General features: G+C 38.6%; 1 protein-coding gene across 1 annotated transcript in view; it reads left to right on the forward strand.

The window, feature by feature from the left end:
• The window catches only part of LOC105436872 (protein sidekick-2-like), a 40877-nt gene extending 22013 nt beyond the window's left edge, over window positions 1-18864 (forward strand). The window contains exons 6-20 of the mRNA XM_030996407.1: window positions 277-352; window positions 2077-2376; window positions 3196-3489; window positions 3909-4235; window positions 4793-4930; window positions 5703-5867; window positions 6545-6795; window positions 7825-7900; window positions 9037-9137; window positions 9836-10046; window positions 10676-10775; window positions 12924-13167; window positions 14983-15022; window positions 16676-16784; window positions 17188-18864. Of these exons, the coding sequence (XP_030852267.1) occupies window positions 277-352; window positions 2077-2376; window positions 3196-3489; window positions 3909-4235; window positions 4793-4930; window positions 5703-5867; window positions 6545-6795; window positions 7825-7900; window positions 9037-9137; window positions 9836-10046; window positions 10676-10775; window positions 12924-13167; window positions 14983-15022; window positions 16676-16784; window positions 17188-17458 (2703 nt within the window). The 3' untranslated portion in view covers window positions 17459-18864. The remainder of the gene's footprint in view (window positions 1-276; window positions 353-2076; window positions 2377-3195; window positions 3490-3908; window positions 4236-4792; window positions 4931-5702; window positions 5868-6544; window positions 6796-7824; window positions 7901-9036; window positions 9138-9835; window positions 10047-10675; window positions 10776-12923; window positions 13168-14982; window positions 15023-16675; window positions 16785-17187) is intronic.
• Window positions 18865-18868: the final 4 nt, after the last annotated feature.

Below are 18868 nucleotides of genomic sequence, written 5' to 3' on the forward strand. Positions count from 1 at the left end.
CCATTGAACTTACAACTTTTAAGAAAACAAAGTGAACTTCAAAGGTTATCTTTGAGTACAATACACACTCCTACATTGGTATTTTAATTCTTTCTGATGAAATGCATACATGATAAACCATTCGTGCTTATTGGAGAAAATGTCAGGATGTCCATATCTTTTCTGTTCATCCATTCGAGGTCAATCTCTAAACGTCCATAATTTGTTCTAATCTGTCAGTACTTTCCCGCTCTTCTTCTCCCTTTTGTATTACGATGTTTTTCTTTCAATATATAGGTCAATGCGGAGACCATTCGTGGTGTTGGTGACTCAAGCCCGGACCAACCCGTTGTCAGGATTACATCAGAAGGAAGTACGATATTAATATTCTAAATTCTATAATGTCCCATCAAGAAGTTTTAAGAGATGGAGTCCTATCTAGCTCATTCCCTTTGTACCATCTTCGATGCCGCCTGGAGAAAATATGTCAGGAATGTGCTTAAAGCGTTTGTCACAGCCCACCGTGCGTGTTTTTAGTCCGTATGGTGTTTGGGGAGGCCACGGCCGCCACGTTTTTCTGAAAACGTAGGGAGGGAGTGGCAAAGGCAGGGAGGGAGCACCGGAAACGCACGTCACACGCACGCCACGCCTGGCCGTAAGCGGTTGCGTGCATCGCACGTTGCGCACGTGGTAAGTGCGTTGTACGTGCTTACAACGTACGGTCTCCTTGCGGTTGCCACGTTTTCGTATGGAGGCCGTACTTACACGTGCTGCTCACGTACGGTGTCCTTACTCACTCGCACGTTGTAAGAGTGCGTGCACGTGCGATGGACTCGGTGAGTTTTTCCTCCCGATGTCGGGGTATAAATAGGACGACATTCCGATGTTCTCCAGAAGTCCCAGCTGCTGCTGCCTCAAGATGCCGCCCATTCCACCGCAGAGACTATACAGTGCGTCCCAGAAAAAACGAAACCGAGAAGTATCGATGTTCTATCATAACTTAATCACAACTATAATTAATGAATGATACATATTTGGAAAGCTTAGAGTCTCCTCTTTCATGTGATGCTACTCAGATAATGCATATTTCACGCATGAGTGATTAAAAGCAATTTGAAGGAAGGAAACCAAAAAGACATTTGGCGGGCGTTATCTGAATTTCGAAGAAAAATTCACATTTCTAGAAAGTTGAGTTTCTGCCCTTTCATATGCCACCTCAATCAGGAAAAATGAGAGAGGAATGACAAAGTTCTGTTTGTTTAAAGTAGTGCTTGCATTTCCATAGTTTTATCAAACGAATTCGTTTTCACTGGCTGCCTGCCGTATCAATAAACGAAATAAACAAAAGACTTAACTCCGTTTCGTTGACAATCAGCCGTAGACGAGTCTTCATGCATGGCTGATTGTCAACGAAACGGAGTTAAGTCTTTTGTCAAATCTGCTTTTTGCTACGGCAGGCACCCAGTGAAAACGAATTCGTTTGTTAAAATTATGAAAATGTAAGGGCTACTTTAAACAAACAGAACTTTGTTATTCATGGATCATTATACTGCATAAATCAGAGCGCACAACGTGCGTTGTAAGTGCGGAGTACGTGCTTACCCGGTACGGTCTACGTGATTGCTGCGTGCTCATTGGACAGTTGAACTGGGGAAGTGGCGAATACTGGCACGGACCACGCACTTATCACGTGCGCAGCACGCACGTGCTAAGTGTGCCTTCCGTAGAGCAAGTGACCGTGAGAAACAAATTATATATATATACAGGCTTCCAGTACCTATGCGCACTGCAAATCAAGAAAATCCTGTCTGTTGGAAAGAAGTTATCCCATTCTTTAACTTTATAAAAAGAAATAGGTAAAAACTTGTTCAATATTTACGCAGGTAGAAATATATTTAGCTTCATCTTTGCCTGAGAAAATTAAGCTCGGAAGTCCATTAAAATGTAATACGAGTTGCACGACTAACAGGCAGTTCTCTGTGTAATAGTTATTGGTTGGTGAAACGTCACCCGTCTAGAATACAAACCGCTCTCCTGAAATGTAGTATATTTCGCATTATTTTTTTTTCTTTCTCTCTCTCTTTGTATTGAATATAGTTTCAAGTGCATCCGTTTCTTCATCTGGGAATCAGCTACGAGTTAGGTGGAGTGTTCCGTCTCAATGCGATGTGGATTACTACAGATTATCATATCAACTCATCTCACGTAAGGCATGTCAAGATGTTTCTGTAATAGATGCTCCAGTCTACGAACTCAACGTCACATCAAGTTTCGCATATGTCTCCAAATCCATTTCAAACTTGGAATATTACGCCACTTATAACATCTCCATCATAGCTGTGATAAGGAGAGCAGAGAGTCTACCTATGAATGTTAGGGGAGACACACGAGATGGAGGTATGTAAACAATTATGCTAATACTAGCGTTGGCGTATCTATGAGGAGGAAGGGGCACTTGCTCTGGGTGGCACTTGAATGGAACGCAAAACACGCAAAAGAGAAAGAGAAAGGGTATAAGGAGAAGATAAATATCATTATAATATAAACTCCTAATTTGCATAACAAATTTGTATTAGAAATATTTTTGTAATAAGGTTTAAAATGCAAAAGTTTCTAAAGCTTGGTTGCCTATGGCCTTGGTCGCGTATGTCCCTTCAGGTCCCGAAATTTCGCACCCCAATATAAAATATACTTTTTATACAGTATGCTCTCAAGGGTTCAAGATTTATTTTCATGCAAATTATCATCAGCCTTTATTTAAATATAAGACAAAGGGCAAATGCAAAACTGTTAAAGTGATTTGTAAATGTTAAACATTTGAAAGTAATCGTAATTTTTTTAACCATAATCCCGAGATTCGCCACGGAATACTAAATGTCGTATTATATGCATGACATGACAAGTATTAGTCCACGTAATAAAACACATATCGAATCGTTATTTTGTCCTGGAGTTCGTTTACCGTCTGTGGTGTTCTTTAGGCCCTGGAAGACAAAGAACCTTCTATTTTTTTGTAAAGTTATTACGGAGAGCCTTACGTTACCCTAAAAACAAATATAGTCACTTTCCGTAATAATTAATTCTATTTTTTAAATCTGGTTTAATCAAGTACATCCGAATTCCTGTTTTCCATTTCTCCTTTGGATTTAACTCTTATATCTACTTACATCTGCTATATTGTTAATTAACTATTCAACACTGTGATTTTCTTCACAGACCCCTCTGCTATCGAGTCAGTGTCGTACACCTCTACTGCCCATGCCTTGCGCTTTGTGTGGGTGGAACCCTCTTGTGAAAGCCGACATGGTGTTTTTGACCGCTACGAATACGACCTATATGATCCTACTGGTGGGGGTAGATATGTCCGGTATCCAACGACCATACGCAGAAACTATGTACTAATACCTGGTCTTGATGCTTGCACAGAATATCGCTTCAGAATAAGAGTAGTTAATACCCCACTGAGAAGGAGTGAATGGCACATGGAAATGGCATCGACTAATATATCAGGTTTGCGAAATGAGTTATAGGCCTACCGTACATGTGTATTGCTTATACAGACATGGATTTTGCAATTCTTCCGTTGTACACATTGGCACTGTGGGCGATTAAAGAAGAATTGGTTCTAAGAAAAAGCAACGGGAACTGCATTGATTCAAATTGTAATTCAAATTGGCTTTAATTTTATACTGTCCATCTCTTGACGTGGCTCCAAGATAGGTAAATAGCTTTTACTGCTAGCCTAGTTAAAGGCTCATGAATAATACTAATCTAATATACATCAGAAAAACCTAAATTTAATTGAAGTCCATAATATTCTAAAGATAAAGATTAGATTTAGTAAAATCACAGTGTAAAATCAATCAATTATTGGGAACCTGAGTTCGCCTGAATAAATGTTAATTCCTTCCTTTCTGTACACTTATCAGCTCCTGGAATGCCAGTTATTACAGGGCTTACCCCGCATCAAGAAGACAGTGTCACTACTGGTCTAACAGTATCATGGCAACCTCCTTCCTCACCTCCATGCCAGCCTACGCATTATGAAATCAAGTACTATGTGCTTCAAGGCGATATGTGTGAGGATACCCCAAGCGTTCCTAGAAGGAATTTAACAGGGACCGTCAATGGTTCAACTTTCACCTTCAATGTCCTGGAGTTGCCTCCCAACTCTGAGTACATGGTGTTCGTGAGGGGCAGAACCAGTAGCGGTTATGGTGATTCGGATTCCCAATCAGCTACTACAGGATATTCATGTTAGTTTTGTGTGTTCATGTACGTAGGGGAGGGTGAGGGTGTGTGTTTATGGTGTGAGTATGAGGGTCTGTGTACGGGTATGTAGCAATCACATATATTATTTACATCTGAGAACAGATCCTTTTATACCGTCACCATACGAAAAACTGAAATCACTTTCTAACTGCTTAAAGCTACACCAATTAAAATCTCAATATCTACTTTGCACGACGCTAGAGTTAGGTCAATTCTTTATTTGATAAATTTGAACAGAAGGAGATTCATAATCAAAACTCGTAGTTGTACGAATACACTTTGACTAAAACCTTGCAAAATATCATGGGAGAATATGTTAAATGAAATAAACTGGCCTGAAAATTCATTTTAGACAAAAACACTCAAAGAATTATTAAAAAAATTATACTACAGGGATTAGAGAATGGTTACGAAGACAAAGAACGAGATTATGAACTCGCTGAAAATGTAGATTAGCTGATATTAAAGAAATGTAGATGAGGTAAAAAATTGAATACCAAGAAAAATGAATGAGAATGAGTTTTCCTCTTTTATTTTACAGATCCTACTGGTCCTCCAACTAATATTCAGTCCACTTCAATCAAGAAACGCAGTATTGTCTTCTCTTGGGAGAAACCAGAATGTAGTGATCGGAATGGACCAATCTCAAGCTACGAAGTTATGCTCTCCAATTCTACAGGTAACGTAGTAAAACCTAAAGAGGAAAGAGGGAATGGAAACCTTGTCTAGGACTAAAAGGGGTTGTCTAGCTTTCTCCCTTGTATATGTAGTAAATATTTTTCTCCTTTTTGTTAAAACTCCAATTTGCTCTTATCATTATTGTAAGTTCTTAGTTTGCTGTAAGTTTTCCTTACTTCTGTATTATCTATTTTCATGTTTTCTATGTCTATAGGGACCCCTCTGTAAAGCAGCATTGTTATGCGAACAACGCTGAGTAGAGCCATCCCTTCGTCTTCCTTTTTATAACTGTGTCTTTATGATTGTTAATGTATATTTGTTGATGTTTTTTAAATGACGGAAAATAAATACAATATAACCTTAGGTGTAAAAGAGTCCATACAATTTTGATCGATACAATTTTCAGCTTTCCTTCAAAAAACATGTAACCTAGCTACTTTATGTCTTCGAGGTACTAGTTTTATACTCCTGAGTAAAATTGACGCTTGATGTTTCGTAGAGGTTTTGTAGTAGTCTAATGGATAAGTCGCCAGACTGTAGACCACAAGGTACGGGGTTCAAATCTCAGCACGGCACTAATGTACTTTAGCAAGACGTTACTTTTGCCACTTTCAACACAATTGTAAATGTATCTGATATGCCTGAGCGCTAGTTACTTTGGCGGCTCGGCTATAAGCAGGATAATATTGTATAAGGGCCATGAACGTCACTGTGTGATGGATATGAGCGCTTTATTAGAAACCGTTATCATTATTCCTGTTGTTCATTTCCAGGAGACGTGGTTTATCATGGTAATGCCTCAGCTAGCGCAGGACCTGAGCTATTTGAGATATTTGACCTCATCCCCTATTCGATCTACAGGATTAGGATCAGAGCTTGGAACTATGAACTAGCAGGGGAGTATGGTCCAGCGATTTGGGCACAGACAGATGAATCAAGTAGGTCTCAAAATGCATGTCTTCTAGTTCTATTTTGATAACGACGAAAATTATATCTATTTCCAATATATATTTGTTTACAATGTCAACGGTGTATCTACAGAACCAGAAATACAACTCTGATAAAAATCATTTTGTAATCAACAGTTTGGAATTGATCATATACAGGAACTAATGTCATGACAACATGTACTTGTACAAATCTTTAATTTGTTTTGTTGTTACATTATTCGCCCTTTTTTGTATTCCCTCCTCTTTCAAAATCAATGGAAACCTAATTAAGTATTTATTTCCAGTCATAAATAAGACGTAATGGAGTAATCTTGAATTCTAGATTTCGTGCACCCAAAACCTTTATTGAGAGCTGCCCAGGATGGGTTACTGATTCTGAGTGTGCTTGTGTACAATATGCGGGTAAAAGAAGATAATAGTATTGCTTCGAAATATTTTGCTCCTTTCAAAAGCACAGTCAAAGTTATAATTATTTAATGTTTTTTAACATTGCTCGTTAAATTCTATCTTCCACCAACATTGCTAGTCAGTGGATTCTCTATGAGAATTTTCAACAGAAAACGAAACATTTATTTTATACTATGTCCAACGTGTCAGTGATAGATCATTGAGTTGTTTCGTTCATTTTTATCCTACGAATTTTCTCTATGATATGTACATTAAAGAGCCAGCGCCACCAATCGGAGTAAATCTGCCATCTTCCGACCAGGAGAGCATCACAGTAGAATGGATGTCACCCAACCCTCCTCTGGGCAGGATAATAGGTTACTACATTCTCTACTGGGAGGCGGATGATGTTGGTGCCACTCCTCAGACCTTCGGCATCGAGTGTCGGGACGGGCTGTGCTCTGACATTAACTACAGGTTTTCCACAATTATTCCCCATCTCCAGCGGGACACAAATTATTCCGTTCAGGCAAGTGTGATTCTTGCAGGCGTTTTGTAAATGGATTCTGTATATTATAATAAGATGTACATTATTTTTTCATTAAAGGTATTACAAAGTTTTGGTATGGGGTCATGAATTTGGTTCAAATGAAGATATTAAAAGCATATGCGATCCTACAATATTCAGTGATCGTTGTCGCGGTTGAAATCGAGTCTAAAGTTATGAAATTGTAAATAATAAACTCTTTATGTTGTATAGCTCCCTCTCAAGGTCAAGATATTAATTAAGCTATAAAACAATGATTCTTGACTAAAATCGACCGATTAGCTATTTCCGTTTGGAAATTATATATCACAATTACATATTCTGAGATTTTCATGGTCGCAGCTACCATTGTACGGTCGTAAGCGCTTTTTGAAATTTATCAACATTTACCGGGAGCACCGGTACATTTTTTATATTGCATTTTTCTCGAAAGCAGAAGTGTTTTAGGGGCTAAATTTTCTAGTGCTTATAATACGTCCACAGGGGCATCCAATATATAAAAATTGTAAAGAATCACTATCCACTCAATTCCAAAATTTCCCAAAACTTTGTATTACCTTTAATAATATGATAACGAACTCAAGGTTTAAAATAGTATCCATCCGTAAAATGTGTTGTGAAGATATTACTAAAAGACGTAAAGCTTCACGATATTAAAGACAGCTCATTATAGAACTTAACGGATGTCTTTCAAAGGATGACGCGGGATAGAACAAGGAGAAGCGAATTGTAGGTTTCCCGACCTTTCTAATGAAATATGAAAAAAGAAAAGAAATATGAGTATGGTGAAAACAAAAAATTACACCATCTTGGTATCTATATTCTTTCTGATGAAATGCTTTTATAATAAACCTTTCATGTTAAATTAAAAAAAAGTCAGGAGGTCCATATCTTCTCCTTCCATCCATTCAAGGTCAATCTCTAAATTGTCCATAATTTATTCTACTCTGTAAGTCGTTTCCCGTTCTACATCTCTCTTTTCTATCACCATGTTTTTCTTCCATTGTACAGGTCATGGCGGAAACCATTTTAGGTTTTGGTAGCCCAAGCCCGGACCCACCCGTTGTCAGGATTACATCAGAAGGAAGTACGATATTCATTTTCTCATTTCTATGGTGTCCCATGTAGATCAAAATAATTATTGTAGAAATATTATCACCCCATACAAAAAGGGAGAAAAAGAAAAAACGTTGAGTAACATGGTAACACAAACTATATAAACATCACATGTTCATTTTACACAATCGCAGAGACTTTCAAGAAATCAACTCGAGGGTGATTTCAATACCGTATATCGTATTGGCTATGTAAAAGACATCGTCAGATTACGTAATAACGCCGTTGAAAACTTCGCACACTTTATTAGATGAGGCACAAGGCTATTGAAACTGCCTTATGGCGATAATTTAAAGATTTTTCGATGATAATGATAATAATACTATGTCTTGTTTCACCAGGGTAGCCTCATTAGTGTTTGAACTGTTCTCCCTGACGGCCCTGGATTCATGTCATTACCCCCCATGAAAAGGTGCGCAAACATTGCAGGAATGTCCTCCTACTGGGCACCCATTCACCTTACCTGGGTGGAGTGTGGCAAATATAGATAAATATCATTCCAAAAGACATTAGTGCCGCGGCGGGACTCGTTAGATGGAAGTGTGCATGTACATGATGTAACTAAACATGAGTGTTTGTTTGGACATCAAGAGATCCCATAATCCCCGAGTATTACCTAGTTATTAGTTAAGTGTATGCAAGGAAAGACTGCATGGCTACTCAAAAATAAAGGATGATGAATCCTTTCACCATGTATTGCAAAAGTGATCAATATATGTAAGGCCGTTGATGACTTTATTGACATGCCCCAGACGTATGGAAAAGGGCACACGTGTGCTAAATAACAGACATACGTCTGCTAATTGACCAATCACCGCCTGTTATTTAGCAGACGTGTGCAAGGTGCGATAGCACACATCTGCTAGTTTATTAGCACAATTCAAATGACACAAATCTACAGTAGATGTTATATCACTGATATTCCCTTCATAAATACAGCGCAAAATAATGCAAAGAGAGAGAGAGAGAGAGAGAGAGAGAGAAAGAGAAACGAAAATGTTTTGTCAATGCTATAATTTTTGAGAAGCTTCTAACCTTAACAAGAAGATCGTATACAAATATTGACTTGTATTTACTTCATTATTAATCTTATATCCTGCTTTACAGTTCCTAGTGAGCCCCAGGAGGTGGCTGTTTCCAGCAGATCAAAATCTTTGCTGATTACCTGGAAGGAGCCGAGGTACCCCCGTGGAAAAATATCATATACGGTAACCTCAAAACTAAAATTCAAACGAAGATCTAATGACGGTTTCTGTGTATCCGAACTTTAATTATTGTTCTAACATTCTCTCTGGAGTTCTCTTCTTTGTCAACTATTGTTTTCTTCTAAATTAAGTTACCAGTATTTTCTGTTAGATTAATGCAAAACGTGAACTATTATGGATCATTGAATGAAAAAGAACTTTCTAAACTAGTACTGCTGCGAACATTTTCGGCAATATGTCGCCGAATGGTTTCATCCGATTGCTGAGATAGGATCGAAATCTTGATGTATAACTATATTTAAACAATTTCTAAAGGAAACATGTTTTTGTTTAAATATATGAACGAGAAAGAGTAAATTCATGACCAAACTGTTCATTTCTATGCTGAAGTATGGGTACAATTGTGGCTTTTGTCCAACCAATATTTTCAGATGAGCCAAATAAGCTTCTCAGTGGAGTTTACCAGTTGGCGATTCAAGTCTCAATAACAAAACTCTTTTGGACGCCCCCCCCCCCCCCCGAATTTTCTTCATGGAGTTGGATGTTACCGATCTTTTGAAAATGAACCGACAAAGACTTTTCCAGTCGTTCCCAAAGTAATTGCAAATATCCCTACCGTGACCTCAAAACACATCAGTGGATGACAGCATTATTCACAATTGCGTTTTCGGGTCTCTTTCTCTCTCTCTCTCTCTCTCTAGCTGGCTTACAAAGTAAAAGGAAAGCCATACGACAGATCATTCCAGCCAGAAGAATCGTTTACAATGAAAGAGGTAGCGGGAGCCTCTTCGAGCTTTGTGCTTGGTGATCTGGAACCAGCTACACTCTATGAGGTCTACGTGGTAGCGTCCACAAGCAAAGGAGAGGGGGAGTCTAGTCAGCATGTTGAAGAATTTACGGAACCTCCTGCAGGTATTGGAATAAAAATGTTGGAAGGTGGAAGTTATGAGACATGAACATATTTTAAAAGGGATTTTAATTTGTGAAAGGGCAGTGTCGAAATTGTCGTAAAGGTTAAATACGATTGCAAATTTACATGATAAATCTATCTTGATAATGAAGTTGACGACAATTGGCCAATCCCGTTACCACTAAACTTGTCTGGGTGTTTATTATCTCTGACCACAGACCCCAATGTTTAACCATTTCAAATCTCTATGGCAACTCCCATCAAATTATTAAAAAACACTGCTTACACGATTCTTTATAAATCTAGATGATGAGGTTCGATTTACAGCAGGGACAACAAGTCCAGGTGCCACGTGGTAGATAGAAGAAACTTTACTGCAACCGTCTACTTCTACTTTAAAAAAAAAAAAAAAAAAAAAAAGTACCATTAATATCGAACTTTTATTGCTAACATATGCCGGATACAAGTTCTAAGAGAGATACTAAGAGGTATTTTTGTACTAGTCTTGCAGGTTTACTTAACGTGTGCGACTCTAAACAGAGAATAATATTGATTTTAATATTGGATAAAAGTCGTCGTTCAATGATGTTTCAGTTTGATGTTAACATCTCTTTTTTGTAATGTGCCATAGCTGACGAGCTTCCAAAGCCCAACCCACCAGTGATAGTGTCTTCACCTAACGGTTCGCCTACCATTCAGTTTAGCGATGTGCTTGAATCTCCATATATAACGCAAGTATTTTTGCAAGCCGTGTCTCGCGTTCGCCACACTATGAATATGACGGACAAAGAAAGCGGACAAAATATACATTTCCTCATTCTACCCTCATTCTACCCTCAACAATTGCTATGGTAGACAAAGGAACATCCCTCCACTGCTATTATGTAAAAATGTTTAGAACAGGTGAATATGCATGTGACACCTGTTCTACTGATTTTTACATAATAGCAGTGAAGGGATGTTCCTTTGTCTACCATAGTAATTGTTGAGGGTAGAATGAGGAACTGTATATTTTGTCCGCTTTCTTTGTCCGTCATATTCATAGTGCCAGCTACATATTCCAAGCGATGATTTTCGACCTTTAATTATATAAATCTGTGAATCATGTGTATGTGCATAATTAGGCCAGCGCCTTGAAACAGTAGTAATAATCGCTATATAGATGCTATTACGTTATTTTCATTGTTATTATTATTATCATAATTGAATTTACTATTACTACCAATGATACTATCATCGTCATTTTTATTTTATCATTATACCAATGTCTGTCTTTTTAACGCACTGCTCTTGATCTGCGCAATGCTCTTTTTAAAGGGAGAAGCCGGGAATACATTTAGTGGGCCAACGGGTTTCGGTACTGTCTTTGAGACAAGACAGATGGCCATTTTGAACGTCAGAGTAAATTCATGCTACGTTTACACTATGTTCCCGGCGGCCACGGCAGCCCCGTTTGCCCAAAACGTAGTGCGCCATGGGGTTTAGACCAATTTTATCTCTGGATTCAAGTTTTGTTAAGTCTTGCAGAGTTTTCTCACGGTCTACCACGGTATCCGTGACGGGCCATGGGGGAAGGGGATGCTGAGTCCCGGAGGTTCCAAGGCGCACTACGGTTCGGCCCGCGTTCTACCACGGATGTCAGAACGTTCCCTCCCGGCCCATCACGTTCTGATGGGGTCCCTCACGTTCTGTTGGGGTCCCTCATGTTTCTCACGTTCTGATCAAGTTCTGACACGTTTTTCACGTGCTGTCAGGGCTTTCTACGGATGAAACGTGGACGCCGGGCAGCTTTGGAGCACGACTGTGCCCACGGTATAAAAAGTAGGCCTCCCAAGCACTACTGGTGGTGGTGGTGGTGCAGGACGGAGGGCCTTCGAACGTCTTGGCTTCTTCGGTGGCATAGCTTGACCTTCTTTCTTCATATTGTAGATGCAGTAATGTGTCGTCGATTGCTCAGACTCGAATGAAGCTCCTGCCGCGCTCGTCTTTTATATACTACCTCCCGACCGCGTGCGCCGTGTCAGAACGCAACGCGCCCGTAAACCGTCAGTCGCCGGGATGCGCCGTGATTAACCCGACAAAACGGCTACCATACACCCTGCCCTGCCGTGAGAACCGTGGCAAACCGTGGCAAAACGTGGCAAAACGGGAGAAAATGCGCAGCAACCGTGAAGCAACCGTTACAAAACGTGCACTAAACTTGGCAGACCGTGACAAAACTTGAACAGACTGTAAGATGCCGGGGAATGTGCGGGCCTCCCGTCCCACTACGGACCACCTCCAAGTTTTGTTACGGCCTATTACGGACTGTCACGTTTTGTTACGTTCACCCCGTTTTACGACGGCCTACTAGGTTTCTCATCCGCACTGCCCGACTGCCGTGGCACATTTTTTGACAGTTTAAAAATCTGACACGGTATCCACGGCAATCACGGCCTGTCACGTTTGCCCATACGGTCCCCCGCGTTGTGTCAAGTCAATCCCGTTACGTCCACGGTGGCCTGAAACGTGGTTGCCGTGGCCGCCGGGAACATAGTGTAAACGTAGCATTACATTCCTCCTACATTTTCATCATACCTCTCACAACTTTTTTAATGTACAAGCTCTTGGTGTATTAATTGGTATATGGGTAAATTCATTCATTCATAAATTGTGAAGGCTACTTTACATCAAAAAGTAATGTTACATTCGGTCTGCCACTCAGTCTCATGTCATGGAAAGATGTATAAAAGCTGGAGCATCAACATTATTTGCACAATGGCCTAAATTGATATTAATTTTCCTCATCCTTGCTTTAGAATAAAATAATAGTTATTGAAATAAAGGAAAAAGTGACAAGAGGGTATATAATTATGACAAATATCCCTTTGAACTCTCAGGCACATACTTGTTGCTGTTGAAGAGAGAATTCCGGTAACAAGGCGCCGACGTCAACAGGCAGCGTATGGATCCTATGCCGAGAATCCCTCCTCATACATAGCAGCTAACATCAGCAAAGATGATCTTCCGATAGAGCTAACTATAGGGGATAACGAGACTTATGGACATTACCACAATGCACCCCTCAGAGAGAAGGCGATATATGATGTACGAACAGGTGTTGAGAGCAACGTTGGAGGACAGGTACGATTTTTCGTTGGACGTAAATGTCCCAAGTGACTGTCGGCCTACACGATGTAGTGGCTTACGGTTTCGTAGCATAATTATATTGTGGAAATAATGTTTAGGTGCAAATATCGGCGAAAATGCCTAGGTCACATTTGCCGCCGCGGCCGTGGAGTCCAAATATCTACGGCCAATAGCAATTATAGGACCGCCGCAGCATTCCCACGGTCACATACAGTAGCGGTCAAATAATTATGTTAGGGAGCCGCACGGCGTATTTTGAATTTGTGGAGAAAGAAAAGCTGCGACTGCCGTACGGCCTTTGAAGTGATGACGCAAGATCGCCTTAGGGCGTCCCTTCGGCGGCCGTAGCTTTTTGACAAATACTAAGGCAGACGCAATGTAGCCGTAAGGTGCCCGCAAGGCGACCGGAGGGGGACCATACAGCGACTGTCCGTCATTACTTCAAAGGCTGTACGGCAGCCTCAGATTTCCGTTCTCCACAAATTCAAAATACGACGTGCGGCTACATAATGTGACCGTGGGAAAGCTGCGGCAGTCCTATAATTGTTATTGGCCGTAGATATTCTAGACCGCAGGTATTAGGAACAATAATGAGGGGGTAATAATTTGTGGTTGCGTCGTGTGTAAATGATATTGTGATCATTGTCTAATTAAATATTGCTTGTACACTAATTCTACACATCAGAAATATGCAGCATGCGGTTTTTATTAGAAGACAGTTTTTTTGTGGAAAAAAACACAACAACACATTATGGATCAAATAATTCAAGCGTTATAGGTTAACAGTATTTTGTAAAGATTCGTGCTACATAATTTGATGGACCATTAAAGATAAGCCAGATTTTTAAACTTAAAGAGGAATTAACCTCGCGACTATGATTTATTATCATGACATAGAGAGTAAAACAATGTTTCATTTGATAAAAAGTTTTGCTGTAAGCCAAATATTAGCATCTTGCAAGTCCAATAAAGGGATCCCAATTCGCCATATTTCAGACGTCGTCTGCTGCCCAAGGAAGATGCCATCGTGTCGAAATTTCCCTTCCACAACTTCCGGGTTGTGACGTATCGCACGGAGAACTGATGTAGCGCGGCGCGCGTGTTAAATGCAATACACGTCAATGCCAAGAGTTTGGGTGTAATAATTGTTCCAGTGTAATTGTTCCTGGAAACCAGGGGGAAATCCTTTCGTCGATTTCTAGACCCGCACAATCGCAATGAAATTTTCAAGCTATAGCAGCTCCGAAGGTGGAACAATTTTTAAATAAAAAGTATTAGTACGACAGGAAAGACGATGTGATCTGCAGTGATCATTTTGTAGTGCACATCAGGGAAACCTACGTACGCAATATCGGTCGACTCCATGCGAAACGTCACAGAACGGGCCGTGCGGAAGCACAATGACGACGTACTTCAAGTTTCCAGAGCCGCGAACGACGAAGGATTCTGAAGAAGAGTTACGTCCTCCCTTTCGTCAAAATATATGTTTTTAATTTGTTCTGATAATGTTTTTGATGACCTACAAACTGAAATGTACATGTAGTTTGAGGTTGATTCCCCTTAAATCGCCGTTATGAATTCAAAACAATTGAAAGTTGGCTAACTACCTGTCAAAACCTAAGTTCACGTGGAAGTGCAGAATATTTGGCCATTGTATGTATATCGGAGAGGCGTTAAAATGTGCTATGCGCTTCCCTGGTATAGAAAAGGTTATACTAAACTTCATTAAAACTGCCACTAGATAAATACACGAACATCTCATTTAAAAACATTACTAATTAGCTAATTTCTTGATTACCTTTTATTTAGAAATCCACCCTTTTCGGAGATCCATCTGAAGTACAGCCAGGTAGGAACGCATATTTTATTAGATTCTTGTACATTTGTAGTTTGAAAGTGCTTTAGCTTTTGAATGGAAATTGGCCTATGATTTAAACAGATATGGCACATTTCCATTACTTAAACTTTTAACTTCTATTCCCGAACTTACGGATCTCTTCACTATATTCAATATCACTGCTCTCAATATCACAATTAACTACGAATAAGTAAGCATACATTGTTAATTAGTACCTAAACAAAAATTGTTCTCTACGATCCAGAAATGAAAGTGGTAAATGCAGTCAAAATTCATTGAGCAGATTTCTCGAAGTGAATGACTTTTGCCCAAGATTCCTGATTTGCATCAATTTTGGATCCAAGGTCTGGCTTAGTAATGAATATCTATAAGACTATAGCTATGTTTTAAAAGCAAAAGTTTCTAAAGCTCGGTCGCTTTGCTCATCGCGTATGTTCCCTCAGACCCTGGAATTTCGCGCCCCAACATAAGATATACGTTTTATACAGTACTCTCTCAAAAGTTCTAGATATTTTACAATGCAAATACATTTACATGCTCCCTATTTTATGATTAAAAAAAACATATATAAAGGGCAAATGGTAAATGCAAAACCGTATAAAGTGATTTGTAATGGTTCAAAATTCAAAAGAAATTGAGCTATTTTTGCCCTTATCCCTCGATACGCCACCGAATATTACATTTTTTATAAATGATTTGACAACAGGGTCCACTTAATTAAAACACGTATCGAATCATGAGTTTGTCCTGGTGTACGTCTACCATACATGTGGTGTTCTGTAGGCCCGGGAGCGCATATTTTTGTTTACACAACTGTTTAGCCATTTTCGCGAAAAAAATCCTAGAAGTGCTCTGGTGAAAGAGTCTAACTCGTCAGCACACATGTACACCCAGTGCACACACCCATGGAAGGGCAGATGATAGAAAAGGGAAACCAAGGAGAGTGGAGAGGATATAGAGAAGGAAAAACAAGGAAATACACCAGGAAAGAGAAGAGGATAAGTCAAAGGAAGAACATAGAAAAACATAGCGGAAGAGCTAAGAGGATTATAGATTCGGGTATAGACTAAGGAAAAACAAAGAAATAGATGACGAAGAAGAACATGATAGATTGAAGTAGAAACAAAGAATTACATAAAACTGTAGTTGCTGGGTAACTTGCCTACTGGAAGGCCATAGGAGGCACCAACCAAAGACAAGCCAGACTGCTACGGATAATGTTAGACTCTGTTTCTAGTCGTTTGCACAGTATATTTACCTGAACTAGCTAAACAGTTGTGTAAAAAAATATGCGCGGCCCGGGAAGACCGATGGCCTACTGCTTTTGTTGTTATGGTCGTTATAACGGAGAGCCTTACGTTACCCTTACGATGAGATTATAAATTATAAGAGAAATTGTTTCAATATCCGTAATGATTACCTCTATTTATTTATTTTTGCTAGTAGGTAACCTATTGGGAACGGTTTGATTGCATGCAATTACAATTAATTATGATCATCTGGTAGTATCTGATTTATTTATCATTTATCTATCAACTCTGATGCTACCTTGATATGTTTAACTCCTGTCTTTTATTTTCACTACCGTCCGTCTTCCAACAATATCCTCTTCACCTGTCTCTTCTCCATCAAAATCAACTTCAGTTGGAGTCCCTTCAGGTTCCATAGCAAGCATCGTAGGAAGCGCTGTTGGTGCTATTCTTGTGATTGTTATCGTTATAATTGTCATCATCATCTTTTACAAGCGAAGAAGGTTAGAGAGATACCTTGTGCTTAACTTGTCCCTCTCATCAGTCCATTTTCATCGAGATCCTCCATGCAAGATGCTCTAACCGTATGGCCATGAAAATACAAATCTAAATATGATTGTATTAAAAAAAATATAGGCCTATATATGAAGTTATATTGTTGCCTTTTTCTTGTTTTCAAATGCTATTGAATGGAAATATTCTAAAGCATAACTCTTTTAGAATGTTATGGCAATCCGCTTGAAAAGACATATTATGTTAATGATATGCATTTTAAAATTACCATACCACTTACCACATTTAATTTTTACATGTTTCTATATGTCTATTTATTGGGAATTAATAATTTGTTTAATTATGTATTTCATCAAGGCAATTTATCTATGCTTTCATAATATTAACTTTCAGCGATGAATCAGCCCCTACTAGGTCTAAAGGGAAGGAGTCCGATTCGTCTGCGCAGTATGAGAACCCTGTATTTGATCCGTCAAAGACAGACGTCCATACCTACCAGGATCTGCACACTGATATTCATAACTACCAAGATGTTAATACCGATGCTAAGAGCTACGGTAATCTTGCTGACCCTCAGACCGACCAAAATCTAAAGGAACCTGATCAAGAAGCTATATACGAAGACATAAATACAGAATATGTCAACGTGCTCAAGAAGAATTGAATACATTAGAAAAAGGAAGATCCAAGTCAATCGCAATGATTTTGAGTTCTCAAGAATTTAAAAGACTTAAGAGGGATAACATATTTTCAGTCTTAATTTATTACAAATATATTTTCATTTTTCAATCATTTCATCAAGAAGCAACCATACTGTAAATCTAATCGCAAAATATTAAAGTTCATCTTAATAGCTGAAAAAAATCATTCTGATGGACTTGGGCGTTTTTTCTCATGTATCCAATTAGAATACCATGACGAATAGTTGTCAAAAACTATCATGGCTTTCTTTCCTTCATCCTGTGCTTCTCTTTCTCTGTTTACCTTGTCTACTCGCGTTATTCCCAAATCTTTTGATATCGGCGATCCCTTGAAATGTTCTTTTTTTAATAACATGATTCGCACAAGTTTGAAAAATTTGGGTAAAAACAGTTGTAGATCTTAGGTCACACTCTACATGAAAGTCAAGGTATGGGATGAGTTTATTTAAATGTACACATATATATATATATATATATGTACTTATCCCCGTTCATTGAAGTTTGTTTTTTACTATCATTTTCTGAATAATGTGAATGTATAGGAACGCATGAATCTTACATCATGGAGCAAGAAAGATATTTCTATTTCTGATTTGTTTTCCGCCCTTCTCTATCATGTGCTGAGGTTTCTGATGAAAACGATTTCAGGAAATAACAGATATGTTTTTGAATTATTCAATGCAGGTACAAGTATAAAGGAAAACGTATTGAATCATGTATATACACGTAAAATACGAAGGCATGTTCCATCATGTAAATCGTGTTTTGAGGTATCAGTAGGACAATGCAATATTCCGCTGTACTTGTTGTCTGCATGGGAGTACTAGTGTTGATGCCTGCTATTTCTAGTGTAAAGCATTATTACCCCACTGTTTGACAATAATGAATACATTATCAATCATTATTATTGTACTTATTCTTATCATTATTATCATTAGGCCTATTATTATCATAATTATTATCATTATTGTTATCATCGTTATCATTATCATTATTATTATTATTTCTACTTCTCCTAAACGGTGGAATTCAATTTGATAAATAGGTCAACGATAATGTGATAGAATGTAAACGATGAAAAACGAAAATATAAGTTGTAAATATAAACATAAACTACGCATCATAACATGTTATGTGAAAGCTTTGTGTCATGTAATGGTGGGTGTTTAGGAAAAAAATTGTAGATAGTAGAATTAGAAGTTAATTAGTAGAGTTAGATAATGCAATCCAAATCAAAATGTTTATATTTCCATATGAGCAGGAAATGTGTAGGCAAATATTAAATGTGAATACTGATAACTAAACGTATAGAACACACAATATGTATACCTTAAAGAAGTTTTAATAATAAAGAATACAACAAAAGATAGAGT

Source organism: Strongylocentrotus purpuratus, unplaced genomic scaffold (genome assembly GCF_000002235.5).
Source record: "Strongylocentrotus purpuratus isolate Spur 01 unplaced genomic scaffold, Spur_5.0 spur5_scaffold_3, whole genome shotgun sequence".
Taxonomy (NCBI): Eukaryota; Metazoa; Echinodermata; class Echinoidea; order Camarodonta; family Strongylocentrotidae; genus Strongylocentrotus; species Strongylocentrotus purpuratus.